A 23,604-nucleotide genomic window follows, 5' to 3' on the forward strand; every position below is an offset into this window, starting at 1 on the left:
GGAAAACCAACGGAGGGAAAAACAATGACGGTAATGGAATCCGTAATGGTGGTAACGGTGACACTGGCAACGAGGAGAACGGCAATAATAACGACGGTGCAAGGGCCTCCGCATCTGCAGCAGCATCAAAGACAGCCTCTGAGACGGCCTCTCCAGCTTCTAGTGCAGCTTCGGCAGAGACGCCGCGAGGGAGAAGTGGAAAGGCGAAGAGGGGAGGAGATCGTCTTGTTCGTCTGTCTAGGCGGCGACACTTTGTGGCATGATGCAGTTTGATGGCCCCCGGGGATTGGGCGAAGGGGCACTTTGTATACGCTATATGATGCTTGTTGTACATCGTTTGTTCTGGAGTCTCTCTTACTTAGATATTTGCTGTAGCGTCCGTTCCAATCTTGTCTTGTACGCATTATCCGACCCACCGTGAGTTACGCCGGAAAGGGGAATGGAGCCCAGTACTACTAGTTACTAGTAGTACCTTAATATATTACCGATACATGCTGTGGATACTGTGTAAAGCGACGGTGACTACCAGGTAGTTAACCGTATCGGCATCCTAGCATTTACAGCAGCCACACACTAAATAGGCCTGTGCCTATGTGTGACCGATGCTATATTAGGACTGTAGTTAACTTAAGTTATGGACAATGAGCAAATAGCCCGTCAAACGGTGCTTAAGGATATTTCAGAAATCGAGTTAGAATTAGCTTGTTGGCGACGGCGATATCGAGGATGCTGGATGGTTCGCGTTCTTGGAAGAGATGCGGACGGGGAAGTTGCCATACAAATTTGGTGTGGCTTTGCCTATGTGGCACTTATTCAAAAGGTTAGTACTATAACTACCGTCGCCCTGCCAGGCGACACCGTCGCTTTATCCGTAGCGTTGATACAGGCCACGGGGCATTTCTTGCCCAAGCCAGATAGTCAGATAGGTACCTTGGAAGACTATGCGCACCCGACTTGAAGCGTAGAGGCACTCGTGCAATCGGGTATGGCCCAAAGGTTGTATACCCTCCGGTCTACCTCTCTTGGAATACCAGCACAAAACGACCACAGAAGGATCTCTGCGTTACCTGTGCCACGCGTATTCCGGCTTCTGACGGGCTTGCTTGCCTTCATTCTCAAGCCAGTATCTATGGGTCCATCGGACATGGGAGTAAACCAAACACCGGAACGGAGGACAGGAGAAGTGGTTCTGGCAAAAAATGCGACGCTCGCCAAGTCATATGTCCTACCAAGACCTGATTTGAAGTCCAACATGAGTGTTGGATACTGAGGCTGCACAATACCACACACAGTAAGGAGCCTGAGGGGTTTCCAAGCCACGTCATACGTCATTCGGGACCTCAGGCCTTGAAGACGGTCCGTACAGCCGGGAACACATCGAGCCAGCTCTCCTCCGCTTCTTTAATTAGGCTGACCGAAGCGACAAAAGAAAGGACCCTTTTCTGCGGCCACATCGCGAGTTCTTCGAACTCTGCACAAATCGGTAGCTTGTATTGTTCCATACTTCCGTAGCCCTTCAGGTCTCTCTGTTCGGTGAGAGCCCCCGCAACCCTCGCCAAGCACCTCGACCCCTGCTACTTTCCGAAAACGGGAATCCCAAGAACGACCCCGACAACGACGCCAACATCACCATCTGGCAAACACGCAAATCCTCTACCATTCCTCAAACCCTATTCACCTGTGCCTCCCTGCACAGCCTTCCCCGTCGACGACGTCGCCTTGACATAATCAAAATCACTCCGCGGCATGATAGTAAGGCACCGTGAAGATTAGCAGAACGGTGAACTGAGAGCACATCCATGTCTTGCACTTTCCAAGCGGCGGTGAACTCCATGAGACTTAACAGTTAAGTGAAGCGAGTCGATTCGAACCGTGAACTGGATGTCGCATATGCATCTCGGCAGTCTCGACCATGTCGACCGCTAAGACCGCCGTCGCTGCCGCGCCCCAGGTGAACGGGTACGACCAAGCAAGCTATTTCCCCCAGCAGCAGCAAACCTACCAGCCAGACGCCATTGACGCCGAGACATTACCCGTTCCCTTCGCACAGTCTCCAAGCGACTACGGCAACAGCTTAGCCGCTCCAGTTGCCATACGTCCGGCTCGATTTACCGAGGAATGGGATGCGAGCCAGCGGGGCAGCTCCGTTGCCGACGGTCCGGCATCCGGTGTCAACCAACGGCCCGCGTCATACTCCGGCCTTGCGGGTGGCATTCCAGGTGACGCGCCAGCATCCCTGACTCGTGGAAATACGCTCAGGAAGAAAGCATCGCTGCGCAGGAGTGGGAGTCTGAAGCGCAGCGGGAGCCGTCGGAGCATGAAGGCCGGAAGCGTGAGAAGCCTGGCTCTGCAATCAACTACGGATAAGGACCAGATGCATAGCGCATTTTACTGCCCCATCCCGACTGCAACTAACCCGACCGAGATCCTGGCCAACCGGTTTCAAGGTGCGTGTTGCTTCCTGGTCGTCATGGCGCGTCCTCTGAGGGCGATAGCTGACCGATGGGCGATTTGACAGCTTGGCGTAAGATTCTGAAAGATCTTATCACGTTCTTCAAAGAGATACAGACCCATTACGAGCACCGGGCCAAATCCCTGCTCAAACTGGCAACCGTCCTCAACAACACTGCGACGCCACCAGGGTTGTTCCTGGCTTCCGGCGGCCTGGACGACGCATTACGGATACTGAGGGGCTACAGCAAGCAAGCAATTTCGGAGGCCAATAAAGCTAGGGAGATTGAAGAGGACGTCATCTTGGCCCTGACCGGGCTGAGGAGCGACCTTCATCAAAAGATCAAGGAGATCAAAAACCTTTCGGGCGACTTCAAGAATTCGGTCGAAAAGGAGATGGACAACACGCGCAAGGCTGTGACACAGCTTCAGGAAGTTCTTGGCCAGACTGAGCTCGATCCGTCTCTGACAACGGGGAAGCAAGACCCTTATCTACTGAGGCTCGCTGTCGATCGGCAGCTCGAGAGGCAAATCGACGAGGAGAACTATCTGCACCAGGTACGTAAGCAGCACACCGCGTTCAAGAGCCTACTGTCGGTTGCCGCCTCGGCTAACTGACGATGCGAAGGCCTACTTGAATCTTGAGAATTCCGGGAGGGAGCTCGAGTCAATCGTGGTAGGCGAGATTCAGAAGGCGTATAATGCTTATGCTGGCATTCTCAAGAGGGAATCGGATGCCGCCTACAACACCATCGAAGAGCTCCGTACTGGACCTATCTCCATGCCCAAGGATAAGGAGTGGATGACGTTCATCCAGAGGGACGATCGGTTCGTGGACCCTGACCTTCCGATGCGATCGTCCGAGACCATACATTACCCTGGGCGCGACCATCCGGCCTGCCAGGAAGTACGAGCCGGGCTCTTAGAGCGAAAGAGCAAGTATCTGAAGAGCTACACGCCCGGATGGCGAGTCCCCCTACTCTGCAATCCTTCCTCTGACTGTGCCAATGGCTAACCTGAGCAGGTATGTTCTGTCTCCCACACATCTCCACGAGTACAAGTCAGCGGATAAGACTCAGGCGCCCGTCATGTCCCTGTACCTTCCCGAGCAAAAGCTGGGATCGCACTCGGACGAGGGTAGCTCATCAAACAAGTTCGTCCTCAAAGGTCGGCAGACCGGACCCATGCATCGTGGCCATACCTGGGTTTTCCGCGCCGAGAGCCATGATACGATGATGGCTTGGTACGATGACATCAAGATTCTGACAGAAAGGACCCCCGAGGAGCGTAGCAACCTTATGCGCGGAAATAGCCGCAGCATCAGCCGATCGTCTCAGAGGTCATCCATCAGCAGCGACGGAGTTGGAGACGAAGAAGAACCTCCCTTCACCGCCACTGGAGTTCCGGTCAATGAGCAGCCGAAGCTGGATGCTCTCTCGCGGCGCCCTTCAGGGGGGCGGTTCCCTTCTGACCTGCAGGTGAACGCGCAAAGGGGATTACATGTCCCTGTATCGCCTCTGAGCGTTAGCTCAGGATACGGTGAAGGCTTTAATCATGACTACTTCCCGGCGACTGTTTCTCCAGGGAACGATCTTGGACAATCGCCTCGAGGATTTCATGAGTTCGTCCACGAACGCGAGACCGAAACGGATGGCTTCCCACGTCAGAAAGCCATGGATGGTCCTCCTGGGAGCCGATTTGATAGCCCGGCCGCCGTACCCCTTCCTCATACGCCAAATTCACAGGAGCCTAGACAAGCAGATGCTTCCGTGTTTGACACCAGAGCGACGGAGGACCCTAACCGGGCCGGCCCTGGACCCATTCCATTCGCCAGCCCCAAATATTCCCAAGAGCCCCCTTCTACCAGGGATACTGCTAGGGGTGGGGTTTACGGGTCTCAGGTCACCGCGACAGCGACCGGTGGCCACACTCCAGCCCTGACGCAGAACCCAGCACCAGACGATGGAGAACAGGCACCGCCTGGGATGGCTAACGATGCCGTCGAGGATGAGCAGGCTAGACGGCCACGTGTTGTGGCTCGAGGTGACAGTGTCCCAACGGTTTCGAATCTTCATATTCCTGGAGAATACCCCAGAGGTTCGGTTGGAGGTTTATGAGTCATATGGTCCGACAGCCATTTGTGATCTCCAGTCCTTCGCTCAACTCACATTTCGACTTCCCAGTTCAACGCCAAGCCTTCCTTGTCTTGTCCTTCGCCGCGTCAGCAGCTGCGGAAACCGCAAGCATAGGTGGCGCTGCACTGAAGGACACCAGGCCTCCTCTGTGCATGGCATAGCGGGGCGGGGGGTGGGGAAGGGTGCTTTGCAGCGAAAGAATGTCGTTGGAGACGCAGCCAAACAGAGTGGTCAACTGTGTTGCCTCCGGGTCGGGGCAGTATGTCATGTTTTACATGGAATCGCATTCGGTAGAACACCCACGGCCGTTGCTTCAACTGCCAACGTCAATTCTATAGCGTCGGCCTGGTTTCACAAGCTTTGTGTTCTTGCTTGTTCGAGTCTAAAGCGCCTACGCGCATACCGCTTATTCTGCTGCAATGTGATGAGCGAGCTGCGTCCATTCGACGTATTGACTACATACAGCTCTAATTGAAGGCCGGATGGAAGATATGGATATCTGGAATTTCGTGGGCTAACAGTGCCAACAGAACCGGCAGAGGAAGGCCTGGGACTGTGGGACTGGAGGCTCGCTGATGTCGCCAAATACGCCCTGGCAGGGCAACCCTGAACCCTTTCGAAGTGGAAACCTCGGGTACAAGATCTCGACGGATATCCTACACTTCTTCTTCGCCGGGACAACAGACCCCGCAGCAGAGGACTCTGTACAGCGCTGGGTAACCAGCGCAGAAGCTGATGTTGACGCTAAGCGGCCGGTTAGCGATGTATGTCAGTGTCATTAACGGCGCTTAATCAAGCGAGAACGGAAGCAGAGCAATTGATGACACAGAAGACATGCACGTGCCCAGTCGGCTGCACCACGTTATCTACAGAAGCCGACCTGGTGCGAAATTTACCGTTGATATAGCAATGAAACACCCAAAGCCCTGCCAGAAACGCCTGTGTAGCCAAGTCCAAACCCCGAAGACAACCGCCAAGCGGACCTTGTAGCACCTCAAATGCTCAGCCACGTGCTTGATCGGCACCGCTCCGACTTCCATAAACGATACAGAGCTCAAAAACTGTCCCCCATACAGGGAAAAGCCTTGAAATGAGAGCGAAGGCTCTACCTGCCGCGGCCACCACCTCTGCCGCCTCGTGAGAAACCGCCCCTTCCACCCCGCGGTGCACCTCCGCGGCCACCGCCGAAACCGCCTCCAAAGCCACCTCTTGACCCGCCTGGACCCCCTCTACCACCGCCCCTGCCTCCGCGCGAGAAACCACCGCCGGGGCCTCCGCGCCCACCCCGGGCTCCACCACCCCGGGAGGGCTTCTTGACCTTGTTGACAGTGCCAGGAGCAGGCTTCGGCTTGGGAAGGAACCTCTCGAGAGGCAGCAACTTCTCACCCGCAATATAGAACTTGTCGCCGTACTTGAATGACGTCGCCTGGATGCCCTCGGAGGGCTTGATGGTGAAGTAGACTTGGTTTATCGGCCCGAGGATTTCGTCGACTTTGCCGATAGTTGTCTGTTATTGAAAGTGTAAGTGATGCTCAGGGCGGAGTCAAGAAGATACCCTTCGCAGACGCGGCGTACCTTGTTCTCCAGGTAGATCGGTGCATTGAAGTGGGGGATCTTGGGGTTGGTTGACTCAACCACCATCTCCCCTTCGCAGGCGTGGACGAACTTGCCCATCTCAAGGACGGTGGCCGGAGGGCCGGTATCGCGCTGCTGGAATCCGCCACGTCCTAGCATTGAGTCTCGTCAATTTCTGTGCATCTGTGTCGCTTGTGCTCTTGTCTGCAACGATTCCTGCTCACCTCCACGGCCAAAGCCGCCGCCACCACGGCCTCGGGGCGCTCCTCTGAACGACATTGCGACTGTGTTGCCGCCGTTGAGATTGTGTTGACGGCAGGAGTGTTCAAGCGCTAGCTACGTCGCTTGTCCCGGTGATTCGTGGTCGTATTGGCTAGGAACGTCTCGAGTTAATATTTTTTTGAACAATGTAAAAGCGGTCAAAAGTTCTGCCATTTGCTCGCATACTCAATGCTGGCCATACTGTTTTGGTTAGTATGTTCTGTACGGTGCAGAGATACCGTCTGATAGACTGTGTGGCTTCGTCTCCATATGTACGGATTATTCCGTACATGTAGTTATTCCGCACTAGTACTTAACAGTACCCAGCATCCGGCTAATAAGCTAATGTAGGTACGGATTACTCCGTAGAAGATTGCCAAAAAGAGCAGTGGCCAGATTGCGCCCGGGATCTTAACTCTTGAGACCAGCGTGGACAAAACGATCGACTTCTCGACACACATGTTCGAGATGCGCTAGTTCTAAACATCATTGTGTCTGGCGACAATCTCACCAACCGCTGCCAAGCTTCGCTTCGAAGTCATAGCATATCTTTCTTGTTTGGCGCATCTTCTCCTTGCTCTGCTTTTCCTCAGCTCAGCACGGTCTCTCACCTCGACAGGCCTACGCTCACCAGCGAGGTTTCTCAGTTCCTTCGACTCTCGGACAGCCTCGGGTAATCTCAATCTTCACACCGTTCCCAAGCCATGCTCGTCCGTCTGTCAACGCTGGCGTTCGCCGCCAGTATCCTGTCGACGCCCTCATTGGTAACGGCGCTGTCGCCATCCGATATACCCGCCGATCTTCCCCTCTCCAAACTGCTCGATTCGGCTCAGAGCCACCTCTCTAAGGGCGAAACCGGCGATGCCCTCGTATATTACGACGCTGCTATTGCTCGAGATCCCTCCAACTATCTAACCTTCTTTAAGCGCGCGACCACCTACCTATCAATGGGACGCACCTCACAAGCCACCGATGACTTCGAAAAGGCGCTCAAGTTGAAACCAGGGTTCGAGGGCGCCCACGTACAGCTCGGAAAGCTCAGGGCCCGCTCTGGTGACTGGGATGGGGCGAAGCAGCACTTCAAAAAGGCGAAGAAGACTGAGGAGATTGCTAGTCTTGAGGAGGCCAAAGGCGCGGCGACGCTCGCTGAGGCAGCCGCCAAGGCACAGAACTGGGAGGAGTGCGTTAAGCAAGCCGATGATGCCATCCTGGTGGCTAACCGTGCGCTGGCGCTGCGGGAATTGCGCGCGCGGTGCTCATTCGAGCGGGGCGCCGTCGAGAGGGGGATTGGCGACCTACAGCACATCCTGCAGATGAAGCCAGGCGACACATCACCGCATGTCAAGATCTCGGCCATTCAGTTTTATGTGCTGGGCGAACTGCAAGAGGGCATGGCGTCTATCCGGAAGTGCCTGCATTCCGATCCCGAGTCAAAGCGGTGCAAGCGGTTACTGAACGTCGAGAAGAAGGTCGAGAAGGCTGTCCAGAAGGCTACCAAGGCACTCGAGAAGGGCCAGCATATGACGGCGGTTCGGCCGCTTGTACCGTCGACAGACGGTGATGGCTTGATCAAGGAGGTAAAGGAACAGGTTGCGGAGCTGAGGGCGGACGGGACAATACCCAAGGCCGCAAGGAATGTTTTGGTTGCGAGGCTGGTTGGCATGGCTTGCCAGGCATACTACGAGGTGAGTGAAAACTGCGAGTTGCGGCATTGGCGGTGAGCCTCGCTAGCTGACCATCAAAAACAAACAGTCGGACAGCAAAAAGGCCAAGGAATACTGCGAAGAATCTCTCAAAGAAGATGAGAATTCTCTCTACGGTCTCCTCTACCGCGCCAAGCACTTGATGGAGGCTGAAGAATTCGAAGCCAGCATCAATGCCCTCCGCAAAGCCGCTGAAACCCACCCGGGCAAGGATGACGTCATTAACCCCCTGATGCAAAAAGCACAGGTCGAACTCAAGCGCAGCAAGACCAAAGACTACTACAAGGTCCTCGGCGTGGCCCAGGATGCCGATGAGCGCCAGATCAAGTCTGCATACCGCAAGCTCTCCAAAATGCATCACCCGGACAAGGCGGCCAAGCAGGGGCTTACCAAGGAGGCGGCCGAGAAGAAGATGGCGGCCATCAATGAGGCGTACGAAGTGCTCAGCAATCCGGAACTGCGCGCCCGCTTCGACCGTGGCGACGACCCCAACTCGAACGAGCAGCCACAGTTCCACCATGGGAACCCATTCGGTCATGGGCACCCGTTCATGTTCCAACAGGGCGGCGGCGGCGGGCAGCAGTTCCAGTTCAAATTCGGCGGGTCTGGGTTCCCTTTTGGGGCCTAGTTTCCGGTTTCTTTTCCTTTCACTTTATCTTCATGCATCAACTCAAGGGAGTTCAGGTGTTATTAGGAAGAGGCACGGAAGAAATGCAGTACATGGTTGTAACTCCGTTCCGTCGGAGATGGTTGGGTCGTTTCTTTTGGCAGCAGGGAAGCGTGTGTTGGTTAGCAGGATCCAATTTCTTTGGTGCGTTGGTGGTGTTGTACCTTTCATCGCGGGCACTGTGTAGAGCGTGGCAAGTCGAGGCTTGTTTGAACATACAGCGCACACAAAGCATGGAGCAGACTTGCAATGAAATCCTTCGAGCCCCACCCAAGGGACAGCAAATAATACCCTCCATGGCGCCTATTAGGCCGGTTTTCAAATTCGACTCATGGTCTCTCCGCGCAGCATGACTATGGGAGCGGAGGCCGCGTTGATCAAGGTGGTTCGGATCCGAGTGATGTCCGAGCATGTACGGACTGTGTGCCTAGTAATGTTGAGTCCCTGCGTTGTGATGAAGCGCATGTCATTGGGATATTCCAGCGGCAGCCGGCATTATCAGCTTGCAGGGCAGATGGCATCACTAATCCCTTACACTGGGATGACTACTAGTAGCATGCATCGGGAAATCAGTTGGTACTTGGTAGGTAAGACGCTGCGTCATGCAGGCAAGCCAACCCATGTCCACATTGGTGTCGTGGTCGGCAGAACGCCACTCTCGGAATCTAAAGCCAGGGGCGCCAAACGACATGAAATTATGTACACAAGATGCTGTGCTGTAGCAGCAGACTGCGCTTCTTTAGCCGGACACCAGCCGGGCGGCCTGTCGGACGCCAGAAGACCAGAAGCCGGGGTCGCGGCTTCTTCCAATTGAAGTTGTCGGGGTTGCAGAACCCGTCGCTCGGAAGATGGATCAATCTATCATGGTCGTAGGATTACTGGAGTTGCTTAGCACCCGGTTATTGGAGAACTGAGTGCTTGGGTGCTCGCGGATGAGCGTACCACTCTGCTGAATTAAGACTCGATACATCCCAACCGCAGTCATGTCGAGTTATTGTGGTGGATAAAATAGGCTCTGTAAGCGGGACATGGTCAGCACCTAGGGCCTAGTTCCAGCTCACCCTGGGAAACTCACTTTGACGCCTCGTAGGCCGACCAGCAGATGGCGGTGCTGGGCATGGTTGTCAACACTCTTGGCCGCACGCCCTTGAAAAAGCCGCGGGTGCCCTCTCTCCGGTACAATAACCGGCAACCGGCCACAAATCCGTTGACCGTCCTCAATTCGGGATCGGTAGCACTGCCTCGTGTCTGCAGCATTGTTTTGATTACATCCATTGGCGTCGTAAGCGCTGCGGCAAACCCACCCGCCACCGCACCCGCCAGACAGTGCGTCAGGGGGTCATACTTCTTGCTTGGATTCATAGAGGTCGAGATGGACTCGTATGCGAGGAACTGAAGCGCGGTAAAGGGGACCGTCATAGAAAGTGTCGTCGGGTAAGACACGTAGAAAGCCGCGAGCCCTTCTTTCCTGTATACGTATTTTGCGCAGTCGAACATGGACCGGTACATCTTGGCCGAGTTCTGGATCTGCATTCTTTGCTTGATGACTGCCCGAGGACTTAGCTAAGCGACGTGACGGTATGACCATTGTTGTAGCCTTGCTTACCGTCAAAGGGGTTCATCAGCGCATCGCTAGCAATCGTAGCGCATGCTCCGCTAGTTGCGGCGGCTAGAGGATGGTGGACACCAGCTTGGTTCCCGCCCATGACGTGCTTGACTGCCTCATATGTCGCGAAGTAGACCGCATGCGCAGGGCCTAGGAAGACGAATTATTAGCCCAGAGCGCCCCCCGGCGACGCAAGGTTCTGGGCGCAGGACTCACCAGCCCCAACTATCACGCTGGACATGCCCCGCCATAGACTCAGAATGCCTTCCGTGCTTGCCATCCGGTATGTGGCCTGGATCACTCCAGTCCCGACGGTCGACGAGGTAGGGTTGATTATCTGCATTCGTGTCTGCGCGCCACAGGGTTAACCGCACAGTCTCACTTCGTCTAGGCAGAAGAATAAGGCACAGCGAGGCCAGAAGCTCGCTTACCTTGATCGCATCGATAGGGTACACTATGCCTGGTCAGCAATTGATCAAGCCAAAAGCGGAGCGCACCTGTGGGAGCTGGAGAGGAGAGTCACCCGAGATGACGTACTTGCGCAATGCTCGGCAATGCCGGCGAAAGCGCCGGCAGCCATGTTTTGCAACAATGAGAAGTTGGGCGGGAGCGATTCATAACTGTCACCGTGTCAGCGCAAAGGTGGTGTTCCCATATGGAGGCCCGACCGGGCCAAGCCAAGGGAAGGGCGCGACATACTCGTAGTCCTCCACGGGCTCGGCATTTGGCTGAGCCATTGGGGAAGCTACGGCTCCCGGCGCGCCCACGTCGAGAGCCAGGTTGAAGATCGTTTGCGGGTGGGGGGGAAGAGGCCCGGTGGTGTGTAGTGGTGAATCCTCTGCGTCAAAGCAACAGACCGAGGCACCAGGCTGGCGGGATACAGGGAGAACAAGCGTGGTTCGGGTTGCTGCCACCGCAAAAATCCCAAATGGACGTCACAAAATCCGTGCTCTCCGCACTTGCCTTGGCGGTCCAGAAGCGTGGAATCGAGAGTAGTAGTGACTCTGGTGCCAAAATGCGCTGGCTATGTCCTGCCGTCGATTTCAATGGGCTGCGCACAAAACCAGACCTGCACGATGATGTTGATGAAGCCGTGATAACGAGCAAGCTGTCTCCGAATTTTTTCTGCGACCGCTGTCGGCCCTCTCCAAGGCTGCCCAGAAAAAAGGTGGGACCGGCTCGGTCGCAGCCGCAGAATCCGGAGGTCGGGGAATTGGGGGTCGACTTGTCAGGGGTGGCGTTGCGAGCGAGCGGCGTGAAGCTCACAAGCATCTGATTAGCCACGAAGTGGGAAACAAGGTGTGGGACCGCTACCGGAGATGTTCGGCAGAGCGTCCTTGCAGCTTGTCTTATCAGATCTGTCCGTGCTGACTTGCGGGTCTCCGCCGAGCTCCCGAGCAAAAAGAAGACCACACTGCGCTTTCTCCGAGGCAACACAAGTGAAGGACGGGCGATGAGCACCTGTGCGTCCGAAGGACCGGAATGTGCGGGATCGGTGTTAGTATCGGATGTCCGTATGGCACATCAGCTTTACAGGCCTCGTCAAAGACTTCAACTTCTCCGGGGGAGTCAGGTTTTCTTCTGCCGTGAGACTTACACCCATGTAGTCAAATCAACATGCCGCATCCAGCGGATGCCATCAACCTTGCTTGGTATGCGGATGGGATTGCCCCAGGTGCTCAAATGCGAAGCAAGCCGGTCAAGATTCAACATCCTTGCACAGTCGTTCCTGCATCCAGAGAAGTGGAAATTTGAAATGTCATATTCGATCATGATGATAGTCCTTCTGATAGCATATGCCCCTGATGTGATGTGGTCATCATCTGCTCAATGCACTCCTCCCGGCCTGCGGTGAAGTTGCGCTTGGTTAAACTGATAGATCATGTGCACAACTCCGGCATCCGGCGCTCCACGAGCTTCTGTGGTACTGTTGTCCCTACTCAATGTCACCGCCGGTGATGTCTGCCACGCCGATTCATCCAGAGCACCTCCACCTTCATACGCCTCTTCGTCCTGCCGTCTCCCAGCTTCGCTCGCTTCCCCATCATCTTCCTGAGTCTCTTCAATGATGCTTCTCTCTCCGTGGTAGCCAGCCCGCAGGTGCCGTGACGCGTGTTGGGCCCGGCTGGGTTTCGGCGGCTGGTGGTGTGGATCGAGAAGGATGGATGCCATGGGGGATTGTTGAGGCATAGTAGGGCCGTAACGGGGTGTCTTATTCGACCCGCCGCCCTTTGCTCGTTCCCGACCAATCCGTGAGGACTGTAGGTCGGCGACCAGCGGCGCTGTGCTTATGCTCGGCCACGCTGGCGGCGGATGGAACTGATTTCGGGTTCCTGGCGGAAGATGTGACGCCGCGCCTGTCCTTGGGTTGAGGGCAAAGTTCCCGTAATTGTCCATGAAGCCGTAGTAGGAAGCTTCCATCTTCCCATGCTTTGTTGCATAGTAATCATCCCGAACATCGCCATCATTATCCCTCTTGCTGGTTACCATGCCCTTTTTGAAGTCAAACTCGGCAAAGGAACAGACATAGCCGAGCCCATCAACGTGAATGGTGAACTCGCGGAAGAAGTCGATGATCTGATCGCTGCATGTCGGGAGACTGGAAAACAGGACAAAAGGGGTGGTAAGAATGCTGAGGATCTCTTCGAGGAAGATGACTACCTTGACCTTATACAGCTCCGAAAACTCCTGCTTGATGTCGAAGCTGTGGAGTCTATCCTTCCAGTGGTCAGGCTCATAGTGGGTGTATTGGATGACGTTCCGCATGGCGTACTCGGGATCGAAAACCGAGTTTTCTGCTGCTATGTTGCCTCGCGCGAATGCGAAAACGGCCCCAAAAACGGCCGTGTAGAAGAGCGCGGTTCGATCAGGGGTGATTTCAAAGCCCAAGAACAGTTCAGAATCGACCACTGAGGCAAGCGCGAGTATTGTGGCAAGAGAACCAGATATGAACGCCACTGTTCGAAAGACCATCTCCGTCTTGGCCTTTGGGAATTGGTCGATGTAGTGGCTTGCGAAGGGATGGGACATATCGAGCCGCTTCCGGAAGAGATGCGGTAACTCGTTGAACTCTCGGAATTTCCACTCCGCAAGCGGCGTGTATGTCCGTGAAGACAAGATCGACGGATTCTTTTGGATTTCCTGGAGCCCATGTCAGTATCCGACATGGGACGGCCTCTTTTCGTCGAAAGCGCAGCGGGTTGTACTTACATGGTAGTACATGAGGAAATAGACAACCATGAGATACGCAACTACAAACGGGGAAAGGATGAGGATCATGACTCCGGCGAAAACGAATCTTCCACGAAGCTTGAGACTGAGTTCACCCCGGCGCTCAGAGCGCAGAAATTCCTGGTTGACTTGACCCCTCTCATCGAAAACAAAGTCGAGAATGGTGAACATCAGCATCCATTCCATCGTCCGGGAGAAGAGCTGTCGGTTGTGCAGGAAGGGAAACGGGATCGTCAGATTCAAGATATCCTTGTTGAACAGAGCGATCAGGTAGTTCTCGCGCCTCATGAGGCGATTGGCGATGTCTGATGCGTCCAGCCTCTCCTTGGACTGACTGCCAAGCCATCGCCTCTGGGCTGGAGTCAAGCTTGTTGCAGTCTTGGGATTATGGTCTCTTAGGGCCATGATGCGGGCCACTACCTCCTGCCACGTAATCGTTTGCATATCTTGGTCGGGGATGTTGAGAAGGTGGAGATAGAAATCGCGAACATTGAGCAGCCGCCGGAGATCAAGGAGGTATTGTATGGATTTCCAAATGAAGTAAAACGCAAACATCCAGAGGCCGAGATTCCACAGGCCAGACATGTTTCTTGTGCAGTGAGGGATGATGATCTGGGATAGCTTTTGGCTACCGCGAAGCTTGCTGTAGTCCAAGCATTGAGTGAGAAAGGTCAAAAGGAGGGCTACGAAGGCGACGTTGCTGTGCGACGTTAGCATGCGGTGCTCCTGAACCAAGTTGTCCCAAGGCCGGCCAAGTGCAACCACTTACACGAGGTGCAGGACTCGTTCGACTAGGATACACCACACGCCGTGGCCAATATAGTAATCGTAGACGTCCTTGATGAAGGTGTCGAGATTTGAGACATTAGCCCATCTCCATTCAGCCTTCTTCTTGGCGCTGCCCGAAACTATCCCGGTGAATAGAGAGTTCGGTAGACCACTGCCGCGCCGAGATGGCTCGGGGACTGCGTCATCGTGCAATCGCTGCTGCGCCTGTGTGGCCTCCCACTGGACACGAGCCTTTGACGACCCCGGCATGGCGGCCGCAGGCGGCTGGTCCGCCCTCTCGTTTCCTGTTGATGGCCCCGGGGTCCCTTCTGTGTAATCGTCTTCGCGCTCCACCAGCAAGGACGCAGGAACGTCGTTGTCACCATCCTCCTCTTGCGATACCCAGGCCGACCGTGTGTCCCTATAAAGCTGCCCTCCAGCTGGACCGTGGCCTCTCGAGGCCGGGTTTGTCACACTCCCCAGAATAGCGCGACTATCTCCGACCGCGAGACCCTCCGCATGCTCTAGGTCGTAGTCCTGAAACTCGTGGTTCAGGTTTTCTTCGTCTAACAGGCCGGCCCGATCTTCGGTGTCGTCATGACGGCGTCTGAGGTCTTCGTAAAATGAGCGACCCTGGGCTGTTTGGACAAGCCTCGAGAAAACGTTCGACGCCATTTCGCACTAGCCTCGATCTGTGGCTTCGTTTGGAGTGCCTGTGGACATTGAAGGTTATGTGCGGAGGTAGGATGGGAAATCTATGGACGAGCCGCTCGCATGTGATGTTCTGGCATGACGCGCGGAAATGACGAATGATCAAGAAATAGATCGAGAGATACTAGGTAGTTACTAGATCACAAAGACGCTTCCGCGGAGACCAAGAAGAGTCAGGAGACACTGGCCCGAGGCAGGCTGCGTATAGCTGGTGAGGGAATTGTGAGGAAGCAGAATTAGGTGCCCGTCGCTTGAAGCCTGGGTTCGGTGCATGTTTGCGTCCAGGTGACTGCGTTCAGAATGACAAGCGCCGGACCATCGCGGACCGGGAGGGTACGTGATGCGCTAACTGGCCGTACTTTGGGAAGGCGGTGTGATCTGCTGAGAACGATAAGGCCGTTATCAGTTATCGGTAACAAGGCTACAAAATACCCAGGTAACATCGTTGCATACCGGTATGTGCTGTACTGTACGGAAGTACGAATGTGAAATAGGTAAGGTACCTAATGAAAATGGGTCCTATATAATTGACCGGTAATCAGGCTACTAACCTACCTAGTATCATATGTACGTTACCCAACGTTAGTAGCTCACAAGAGGCATTCCAGGTTAGTAGCCCAGGTATTTCTTAGGTTAACTCAATACATTGGACGACAGCTTTCTTAACCACGTACATAAACACATGCACACATGCACAAACACACACACACACACAGGCACACAAACGACTCCCTAAACAATCTCCCTGAGTGATGTTAACGCACCTATGACCCAGATCAATGGATGCCGGCTGTGATGAACTGATACCACAACACCAAGCCAGCACGACATAAGTCAAGATGACTTCTACGCCGGGGCCTCTCTCGCCGCAGAGTGCGCCGACACCCTCGTCTTTGGCAGCCAAGACTCCAACTCCCCTTTCTTCCAAGGTCACAACGGTGATTTCATCATCTTATGCAGACACGGAGTTTCGGGAGTCTCTAACACTGCTGGACGAGCGAGGCATCCTCAACACAGCAGAGACGCGCCGGCAACTTCGTTTAGACTTGCAGAAGGAGGTCATCGATAGCAATGGCGAGATCATCGATGAGTTCGCCAAAGTTGCTGAAGTATAGCATATAGCCCCAATCCCATGTCTTGCACGGATACCAATGAACTGACATGGGCCTAAGCAACTCCGACGCATCGGCACTACAATTGGTCGGCTGAACGAGACCTTCAGTGAGATGAAGACGCAAATCGGTGTAGCCCACACTGCAACCTCGTCAGCCCTGACGGAGGCTTCGCAGCTGATGGCTCAAAGGCGCCAGATCGAGCAGAAGCAAACGCTGCTCAGTGCTTTCAATGCGAACTTTGTGCTTTCCGAGGACGATACCGCAGCCCTGACACTGTCTTCGGAACCGGTAGACGACCTATTTTTCGCTACGCTCTCGAAGGCGAAGAAAATCAACAAGGACTGCGAGATTCTTCTGGGCTTCGAGAGCCAGACGTTGGGTTTGGAGATCATGGAGCAGACGTCCAAGAATCTCAATCTCGGCTTCCAGAAGCTCTACAAGTGGGTCCAACGGGAGTTCAAGACACTCAATCTAGAGAATCCGCAGATCAGTTCTTCGATCAGGAGGGCTCTTCGCGTGTTGGCCGAGCGTCCCAGCTTGTTCCAGAACTGCCTCGACTTCTTCGCCGAGGCGCGCGAGCAGGTGTTGGGTAACTCGTTCTATACAGCATTGACGGGAAGTTCGCCCTCCGGAGTGGAGGACACCACGGTCAAACCAATTGAGCTCGTGGCGCACGATTGCTTGAGGTATGTTGGGGATATGCTTGCCTGGACGCACTCTGCTGCTGTCGGCGAGCGAGAGGCGCTGGAAGGCTTGTTCGTCGGCGGAGGCGATGACATTGCCAAGGGCATCCAAGCTGGTCGGGAGAATGAAGTCTGGCGGCTTGCCGCCGAAGACGGAGAGTACGCGGATGACGAGTTTGACGCGGTAAGGACGCTGAACGAGCTGGTTGACCGCGATATGTCTGGGGCGGCACGCATACTTCGTCAGCGGGTGGAGCAGGTCATACAGACCAACGAGGAGACGATTTTGGCTTACAAGCTGGCAAACTTGCTCGGTTTCTATAAGAGCACGTTCTCGAAGCTGCTTAGCCCGGACTCCTCACTTGTGGAATTATTGGGGATCCTCGAATCTGAGGCGCTGCGACAGTTCCGTTCATTGACTCGTGACCATGTTGCGGCGATTCAGGGCGACTTCCACCAGACGCCTGTCGATCTACGCCCTCCAGAGTTCCTTGCTGATGCGCTGGAACAGCTCGAGGCAATCATGAAGACGTACGAGACTTCGTTTACTTCTTCGGGCGACCCCGAAGAAGAGTTCGAGCCTGTGTTGACGGAGGCATTTGACCCCTTTATGTCCGGTTCAGCCAACATGGTCGAGACGCTCCGTTCCCCGTCGAACTCTATCTTTCTCACCAACTGTCTCATGCTCGCACGGAGCAGTCTGTCGCGATTCGACTTCACGCAGCGGCGGGTGGCGCAGCTGCAGGCGCAGATCGAGCAGGAGAGGGCCCGCCTTGTCAAGTCGCAGTATGAGTTCTTGCGCAGCGAATCTGGGTTAGACGGCCTGATCACGTGGCTGAAGCCGCTGGGTGGGAGCAAAGAGGATGTAGAGAAAGTGTCGTCGCTTGAAGTCGTCCAGCCCATGGCCCTTGAGCAGGCTAGTCAGATGCTGGACGACTTCCTGCCCTCTGCACTGATGGATGCGATGGAAAGGTTGAAGAACTTGCAGGATTCAGGGCTGGCTCAAGCAATTACCGAGGAGGCCGCCGAGAAGTTCTGTGTGGACTTTGAGCACGTCGAGGAGATGCTGATGCTTGCGGACGAGATGGCCGAGCAACAGCAGAGGGAGTCAGATGACTTTCAGAGCCTGCGGGCAATATTTCCTAGAACGTCGGGGGAAATCCGTGTGCTGCTTTCCTGACGGGCAGTATCATACCTTACTCGCTCATCAATAGCATACTTCAAGGGTTCTGTGCATATGGTATTGTACATCTTCTGTCGTGTCCTGATTCATCCTAGCTTGAGCTACCATGGCCCTAGCAGATGCCGTGAGGCCACACGGCACCTGGCAATGACGGCGAGCCTCTTTTCAGACAGTGTACCATTGGGAGGATCGCCGTGGTGAGCGTCTCTTCAACTATGCCCATACTTACTAGTAAAGTAGTAAAGCACCTATTGAACGTGGAGTTTGTCTGGCTCTAGTGCTGGCTCGGCTCACGAACCACTTGTATTGTACAGTTCCTGCCCACCCAGCCTCCCCCGCCTTTCCCCCCACCCCAACTAAAAAAAAGAGAAAAAAAAGGAAAAAAAAAAAACGCCCACTGATTTAAAAACATGTCAAATTGCACCAAAAACAATCTTTTCACTTATATAGGAAGCGGCTATAATATATACTTTAAAAGTCTTAAAACTCAATATATAGCTAGATAATTACCTAGAGCGTCTTATTTTCTAGTCGAATTCGAGCCTATTCGTAAAGGTAACGTATAATTCTAAGGTCTATAAAAGTAAAGATCGGATTTTTAGCTTCTAGAGGCTTATAGGGGCTTATAGTAAGCTTATAGTAAGTTAAACTTTCAATCTCTAAGCTTATTACTACTTTATACTACTCTAGCTCTGGTGCATTGAAGTATGAATGAATCTGAACACTTATAATTTATAAAGTTCACTTATAGTTTAAATTCTCGTTCAAACCTTTACCGGGTTGAAAGAGTGAAAAGTTAAGGTGAAATAGTTAACTTTTACGATAAAATGAACTAGTAGGCTTTTTTTTGGGGCACCCACTATAAAAACATTATAATTACAGAGCTGCACATATATATATATATATATACATGTATGTATGTATGTATGTATGTATGTATGTATGTATGTATGTATGTATGTATGTATGTATGTATGTATGTATGTATATATGTATGTATGTATGCATGTATGTATGTATGTATGTATGTATGTATGTATGTATGTATGTATGTATGTATGTATGTATGTATGTATGTATGTATGTATGTATGTATGTATGTATGTATGTATGTATGTATGTATGTATGTATGTATGTATGTATGTATAACATATTCCATATAGACTTAGGTACTTTCAGCCCAGTCTAGTATCGTTTGTATGTAAGGTAAATCATGCGGAGCCAGTGAACTTGATATTACATAACGGTCCCACCACCTCCATGCTGCTCCACCAACATTCGTTATCATTTACGATTACCTAAGGTACTGGTAGGTACTTCGTACACCAGGTTGTAATGTCCTAAGGTACCAACTGCACAACATCCCGTCCGGTCTGAAGGGTTTCTTGCCTTCCACGCCGAGCACCAGCTTGTACGTTAGTCTTGAATACAACACGATTTATCCGCCTCCCGAGAGTTGCCTTGGTCAAGTCCGCCGGGCGGCACTCCAAGCAGACGGCCGGAAATGTTCACACGCGTCGAGAACCGCCATGTTCAGTGACAAGACCGCGTCAGCCTTGTCTATCCTGCAGAAGACATACGACGACAGCTATCTAACATGTTCCACTGCTGTATACTATGAGGCGCAGGTGAGCAGCAACACCGCTTCGTCGAACGATTGGTGCCTGACTTGTAGTTGTAGGGTAACGAAGGGGAGGCTATGCGATGCTGGAAACAAGCACTCGAGCGGATCTACGACCACCATGCCAACCGAGTCGTCCCAGATTTCACGCCACGTTCTGATACAGAGAAGGCGCTGGTAGAAAGTCTTCGGCAGCTGGAGTTACAGTGTAAAGAACGAATCGATCTCCTTGAAGCGCTCCGTCTCTCGCGCCAAGAATCATTCCAAGACGAGCCGTTTTCTCCTCAACGCGAACCCGTTAAGCCAACGTCCGAGACCCCAAATGCCCGGGCTCCTAGACAGCATGAGCAGGGTTGGATAGGGGACGGAACTATCCCCGCTGTCACATATACAGAACTGGCGCGGCCGGACATGCTGAGACGCAGGTCAACCCCTAGGACTCCTTCCTCAAAGAAGATCGTGGCAGGAAACATGGCGCCGCAGGCGTGCGATGCCGTGTCGGCGTTGGAGCCACGGCATCCCTCCGCGTCCATGCCATTGCAGCGCTCTCCGGAAAAGACGTCAAGGACATCCAGCCCGGAGAGACATACAATGCGTACCACTTTACGTGCGAGTCGGCCACCAGAAAAGCTGACAAAGACGCCTCTGTGGCGACCAGCTCTGAAACGAGCGGATGGCCCCGGTGCTAACAAAGCGGCGATATTGGCGTGGAGCTCACTGGGTCAACGTGACCCGGCCGAGTCGGGCTTGTTAGGCGCCCAGGAGCCACTCCCGAATCTGCCCACGCCTTCCGAACAGCTGCACAGAAGACCAGCAGAGGTCCACAGGATTTGGGATAGCAATTCAAGAAGGCTCACCAGCCCCCGGACTCGAAGCCCCGTCAAACAGTCCGACCGGAGGGTGAGTGCGGACTTGGCAGATCTGCGGCCGGCTGACGGCTATTCATATCCCCAACCGTCCCCTATCTCTATTAGCGCAGCATCTAGCGCCCTAAACTCTCTTGCCCTGAGAGACAACACTGAACGGCACTCGCCTGCCAGGGAACGGATCGCTACCAGGAGGACCGCTCCTCCCCGGACACCGCAAACGGGCAAGTTGAAAAACCTGTCCAATGCGGATACGGGCTTATCGGATACCGAGAAAAGTAGGTCTTCGGGCGAAAAGATGGCGTCAGACCCTGCCATCAGTTCACGGAGATCAGCTTCCGAGATGCTTAGTGCAAGGAGGACCAAGGGCGCCACCAGCACGACCGAAGTAGGAAGCCGGACAAAGCGAACACGCTCAGGCTTGGCTTCTCCGCCAAGCGCTGATATGTCTTCCTTGCCATTCGATACTACCCCGCGGTCATCACAGCGTCAGGACAGTAGTGGGCGGCAGAAAGGAGCCTCACTCATCATTGACTCCCAAGCCGAGTCCTCTGAGAGCTCAGGTTCAACAGAAGACGATCAGACTAGCCCAGCACATCTGTGGAAGAAGCGGAAGGCGGATATCCTCAAGAAACTGCCAGCCGGGGTGGAGCAACAGGCGGCGAAGCAAATCCTCAACGAGATCATAGTCCACGGCGATGAAGTCCATTGGTGCGACATTGCTGGGCTCGAAGTAGCCAAGAGCGCGTTGCGTGAGACCGTTGTCTACCCCTTCCTCCGCCCGGACCTGTTCATGGGCTTGCGCGAGCCTGCCAAGGGTATGCTGTTGTTTGGCCCGCCAGGCACGGGCAAGACGATGCTGGCCCGCGCCGTCGCGACCGAGTCCAAGTCGACTTTCTTCTCCATCTCGGCCAGCAGCCTCGTCAGCAAATACTTGGGCGATTCCGAGAAGCTTGTCCGTGCCCTCTTTGCCCTCGCAAAGGTGCTTGCCCCGAGCATCATTTTCGTCGACGAAATCGATTCGCTACTCTCGCAGCGCTCGGGATCCGGCGAGCACGAGTCCATGCGAAGGATCAAGACTGAATTCTTGATCCAGTGGAGCGATCTCCAGCGAGCGGCGGCGGGCAGAGAGGTAAGCGAGAAGGATAAGGAGCGTGGGGACGCCAATAGGGTGCTAGTACTCGCCGCTACCAATCTGCCATGGGCTATCGATGAAGCAGCACGAAGAAGATTCGTGAGACGCCAGTATATACCGCTGCCCGAGGCCGAGACAAGGGCAACCCAGCTCAAGGCGTTGCTTAAGCAGCAGAAACATACCCTTGATGATGCCGATATTGCCAAGCTTGTCGGCTTGACTGATGGTAAGTTTAGACGCCCCAACCTTCAACAACTTATCGCACTTTCCTCTAACTCCGAATTCAGGCTTCTCGGGCTCGGATATCACGGCGCTGGCCAAGGACGCAGCTATGGGGCCGCTGCGGTCTCTTGGAGATGCACTGTTACATACGACCATGGATGAAATACGTCCCATTGAATTGTCAGACTTCGTGGCCAGTTTAAACACCATCAGGCCCAGTGTTAGCAAGTCAAGTCTCGCAAAGTATGAGGAATGGGCAAAGGAGTTCGGAGAACGAGGTGGGTAGGCGGCTACAGTATCTACCATGACAATGCCTACGTATCTTGAAGGGGCTGCTTGGGATACGGTTCCCTAGACAGGAGCTTCCAAGGAGTCCAGATACCACCTACTTATGCAGCCCGCAAACATCACTCGAGGCAAGCACTGCAGGTATTCTTTTGTCATTGATGCTTGCCATTCCAGTGCGGAAGTGAAGGCTAGCCTAGATTATTACACCTTACCAACGGAAAGGCTTTTTCTCACTGGCTGTCGTCCTCGAGAACGCTATTCAGGACGCCTGTCGATGCTCTCTTTGCATGTTACATACATGGCTTCTTGATACAGATACACGGGTGATCTTCCACACCTCTTGGATTTGTACACAGCGCGCGACTTCCGTCCGCTCCCGCTCGGGGGGACCAGGCGCCAAATAGGCGTCTCACATTTCTTCCCATTTCGTCTTCATTGTTGCGTCCCAGCCCCTGTTCCAAGCTGGCCGCCATCCACGCTAGCCCCCATTAACCTCGCTCGTAGCGCGAACTCCTTCCGCGCTCTCCTTAAGAGCATCTCGGCAACGCCCAGTTGGGCCTCAACCCGCTCCGCCATTCTCTTCATGCTCCGCCTCTCATCCTTTGCCGCGCGCTTGGCATCCTTTTCAGCATATCGCTCCTCCTCGGTTGGGATGGGCGGCCGGCCGTCGATGGGCACGCCTGACCCGGGCGCAATGATGTGCTTGACCACGTGCCGCTTAGACTTGGAGACGCGCCACCCGGGTGTGATGGCGACGACATCGCCTAGGCGGAGGGAATTGTTGGGGTCGTGGACGAGGTGAGTTTTGGGATCATCGAAGAACTATTGTAGGTACCTTAAGTTAGGGGTGTCCAAGCATAAGGGAGCAAGGTGGGATGTGGAGAGAGGGTCACCAACCTTCTTGACGAAGGAATTCCATTTTTGCCCGCCTACCCGCACTTTGACCGTTTTATCCATTAGTCCGGCGGATATTACTACGCCGTGAAGCTCTCTGAATTTCCTGAACGCGGACTTGGCCGCTTGGGCCGCCGGTTGCGCCATGGTGGACAACTTGAGCCGGAGTTGCTGGGACCCGCCGCGAGGTCTAGCGGGATAGTCAGGACGATTCCAGGACGTAAAATGGTAGGACTGGCAGACGGCTTTATCGCTGGTACGCTACGAGGTCTCTTTCGTCTGTTGCTCGGCTGCGATCGGGCAGGCTTTGGGGGTCATGGACGTGTTGAATCGGCGGAGCCGCGGCGCTTGACCGACAGCCAAATTTTTGGGGTTCCGATGAAGGCTTGAACGGACCGGGGTGGACAGGCGCAAATGGCTTACCGGGCTCGGGTAAAAGTGGGTCGCTGCAGGATCACGGGCAGAGGCCGCAGAGCATGGAAACCCGT

At 54.2% G+C, this 23,604-nt stretch overlaps 8 protein-coding genes across 8 annotated transcripts; 4 read left to right on the plus strand and 4 right to left on the minus strand.

Annotated features, from left to right (window-relative positions):
- Nucleotides 1-1,619: 1,619 nt before the first annotated feature.
- B0T15DRAFT_198893 (uncharacterized protein) lies at nucleotides 1,620-4,602 on the plus strand. Its single transcript, XM_062862549.1, has 4 exons — nucleotides 1,620-2,447; nucleotides 2,519-3,009; nucleotides 3,080-3,417; nucleotides 3,476-4,602. Exons 1-4 carry the CDS (start codon nucleotides 1,913-1,915, stop codon nucleotides 4,566-4,568), a joined length of 2,457 nt encoding a protein of 818 aa, XP_062721265.1. The 5' UTR covers nucleotides 1,620-1,912; the 3' UTR covers nucleotides 4,569-4,602.
- A 927-nt stretch (nucleotides 4,603-5,529) lies between these two features.
- On the minus strand, nucleotides 5,530-6,681 carry B0T15DRAFT_198899 (Gar1/Naf1 RNA binding region-domain-containing protein). Its single transcript, XM_062862550.1, has 3 exons — nucleotides 6,386-6,681; nucleotides 6,162-6,313; nucleotides 5,530-6,093 (listed from the first exon to the last, which is right to left on the minus strand). Exons 1-3 carry the CDS (start codon nucleotides 6,438-6,440, stop codon nucleotides 5,692-5,694), a joined length of 609 nt encoding a protein of 202 aa, XP_062721266.1. The 5' UTR covers nucleotides 6,441-6,681; the 3' UTR covers nucleotides 5,530-5,691.
- A 71-nt stretch (nucleotides 6,682-6,752) lies between these two features.
- B0T15DRAFT_532454 (uncharacterized protein) lies at nucleotides 6,753-9,159 on the plus strand. The gene is made up of 2 exons (XM_062869310.1): nucleotides 6,753-8,107; nucleotides 8,175-9,159. The coding sequence occupies exons 1-2, from the start codon at nucleotides 7,127-7,129 to the stop codon at nucleotides 8,751-8,753; spliced, it is 1,560 nt and encodes a 519-aa protein (XP_062721267.1). The 5' UTR covers nucleotides 6,753-7,126; the 3' UTR covers nucleotides 8,754-9,159.
- A 614-nt stretch (nucleotides 9,160-9,773) lies between these two features.
- On the minus strand, nucleotides 9,774-11,135 carry B0T15DRAFT_397111 (mitochondrial carrier domain-containing protein; the record flags this gene model as incomplete). Its single annotated transcript, XM_062864881.1, has 7 exons — nucleotides 9,774-9,807; nucleotides 9,868-10,339; nucleotides 10,399-10,548; nucleotides 10,615-10,747; nucleotides 10,830-10,852; nucleotides 10,936-11,018; nucleotides 11,098-11,135. 7 exons carry the CDS (start codon nucleotides 11,133-11,135, stop codon nucleotides 9,774-9,776), a joined length of 933 nt encoding a protein of 310 aa, XP_062721268.1.
- A 1,019-nt stretch (nucleotides 11,136-12,154) lies between these two features.
- On the minus strand, nucleotides 12,155-15,446 carry B0T15DRAFT_532460 (autophagy protein Apg9-domain-containing protein). Its single transcript, XM_062869311.1, has 3 exons — nucleotides 14,399-15,446; nucleotides 13,609-14,329; nucleotides 12,155-13,539 (listed from the first exon to the last, which is right to left on the minus strand). The coding sequence occupies exons 1-3, from the start codon at nucleotides 15,070-15,072 to the stop codon at nucleotides 12,226-12,228; spliced, it is 2,709 nt and encodes a 902-aa protein (XP_062721269.1). The 5' UTR covers nucleotides 15,073-15,446; the 3' UTR covers nucleotides 12,155-12,225.
- A 278-nt stretch (nucleotides 15,447-15,724) lies between these two features.
- B0T15DRAFT_416049 (oligomeric Golgi complex subunit 6) lies at nucleotides 15,725-18,407 on the plus strand. The gene is made up of 2 exons (XM_062865466.1): nucleotides 15,725-16,217; nucleotides 16,281-18,407. The coding sequence occupies exons 1-2, from the start codon at nucleotides 15,948-15,950 to the stop codon at nucleotides 18,084-18,086; spliced, it is 2,076 nt and encodes a 691-aa protein (XP_062721270.1). The 5' UTR covers nucleotides 15,725-15,947; the 3' UTR covers nucleotides 18,087-18,407.
- A 1,116-nt stretch (nucleotides 18,408-19,523) lies between these two features.
- Nucleotides 19,524-22,437, plus strand: B0T15DRAFT_199209 (P-loop containing nucleoside triphosphate hydrolase protein). Its single transcript, XM_062862554.1, has 3 exons — nucleotides 19,524-19,718; nucleotides 19,772-21,938; nucleotides 22,000-22,437. The coding sequence occupies exons 1-3, from the start codon at nucleotides 19,620-19,622 to the stop codon at nucleotides 22,218-22,220; spliced, it is 2,487 nt and encodes an 828-aa protein (XP_062721271.1). The 5' UTR covers nucleotides 19,524-19,619; the 3' UTR covers nucleotides 22,221-22,437.
- B0T15DRAFT_555709 (uncharacterized protein) lies at nucleotides 22,438-23,263 on the minus strand (the record flags this gene model as incomplete). The annotated part of the gene is made up of 2 exons (XM_062870399.1): nucleotides 22,438-23,044; nucleotides 23,120-23,263. 2 exons carry the CDS (start codon nucleotides 23,261-23,263, stop codon nucleotides 22,655-22,657), a joined length of 534 nt encoding a protein of 177 aa, XP_062721272.1. The 3' UTR covers nucleotides 22,438-22,654.
- Between the last annotated feature and the right edge of the window lie 341 nt (nucleotides 23,264-23,604).

The sequence above is a fragment of the Chaetomium strumarium genome (genome assembly GCF_033439665.1).
Source record: "Chaetomium strumarium strain CBS 333.67 chromosome Unknown B0T15scaffold_4, whole genome shotgun sequence".
Taxonomy (NCBI): domain Eukaryota; kingdom Fungi; phylum Ascomycota; class Sordariomycetes; order Sordariales; family Chaetomiaceae; genus Chaetomium; species Chaetomium strumarium.

Bases quoted from the DNA above. Each gene is read 5' to 3' on its own strand.
- B0T15DRAFT_198893 (XM_062862549.1), top strand. From the start codon at position 1,913: ATGTCGACCGCTAAGACCGCCGTCGCTGCCGCGCCCCAGGTGAACGGG. The intron at 2,448-2,518 runs GTGCGTGTTGCT...GCGATTTGACAG, and splicing joins CCTGGCCAACCGGTTTCAAG to CTTGGCGTAAGATTCTGAAA. The intron at 3,010-3,079 runs GTACGTAAGCAG...GACGATGCGAAG, and splicing joins AGGAGAACTATCTGCACCAG to GCCTACTTGAATCTTGAGAA.
- B0T15DRAFT_198899 (XM_062862550.1), bottom strand. From the start codon at position 6,440: ATGTCGTTCAGAGGAGCGCCCCGAGGCCGTGGTGGCGGCGGCTTTGGC. The intron at 6,314-6,385 runs GTGAGCAGGAAT...ACTCAATGCTAG, and splicing joins CGGCGGCTTTGGCCGTGGAG to GACGTGGCGGATTCCAGCAG. The intron at 6,094-6,161 runs GTACGCCGCGTC...TTTCAATAACAG, and splicing joins CGATCTACCTGGAGAACAAG to ACAACTATCGGCAAAGTCGA.
- B0T15DRAFT_532454 (XM_062869310.1), top strand. From the start codon at position 7,127: ATGCTCGTCCGTCTGTCAACGCTGGCGTTCGCCGCCAGTATCCTGTCG. The intron at 8,108-8,174 runs GTGAGTGAAAAC...AAAAACAAACAG, and splicing joins CTTGCCAGGCATACTACGAG to TCGGACAGCAAAAAGGCCAA.
- B0T15DRAFT_532460 (XM_062869311.1), bottom strand. From the start codon at position 15,072: ATGGCGTCGAACGTTTTCTCGAGGCTTGTCCAAACAGCCCAGGGTCGC. The intron at 14,330-14,398 runs GTAAGTGGTTGC...AACGTCGCACAG, and splicing joins GAACGAGTCCTGCACCTCGT to CAACGTCGCCTTCGTAGCCC. The intron at 13,540-13,608 runs GTAAGTACAACC...CATGGGCTCCAG, and splicing joins ATTTCCTCATGTACTACCAT to GAAATCCAAAAGAATCCGTC.
- B0T15DRAFT_416049 (XM_062865466.1), top strand. From the start codon at position 15,948: ATGACTTCTACGCCGGGGCCTCTCTCGCCGCAGAGTGCGCCGACACCC. The intron at 16,218-16,280 runs GTATAGCATATA...CATGGGCCTAAG, and splicing joins AGTTCGCCAAAGTTGCTGAA to CAACTCCGACGCATCGGCAC.
- B0T15DRAFT_199209 (XM_062862554.1), top strand. From the start codon at position 19,620: ATGTTCAGTGACAAGACCGCGTCAGCCTTGTCTATCCTGCAGAAGACA. The intron at 19,719-19,771 runs GTGAGCAGCAAC...TTGTAGTTGTAG, and splicing joins CTGTATACTATGAGGCGCAG to GGTAACGAAGGGGAGGCTAT. The intron at 21,939-21,999 runs GTAAGTTTAGAC...CTCCGAATTCAG, and splicing joins GCTTGTCGGCTTGACTGATG to GCTTCTCGGGCTCGGATATC.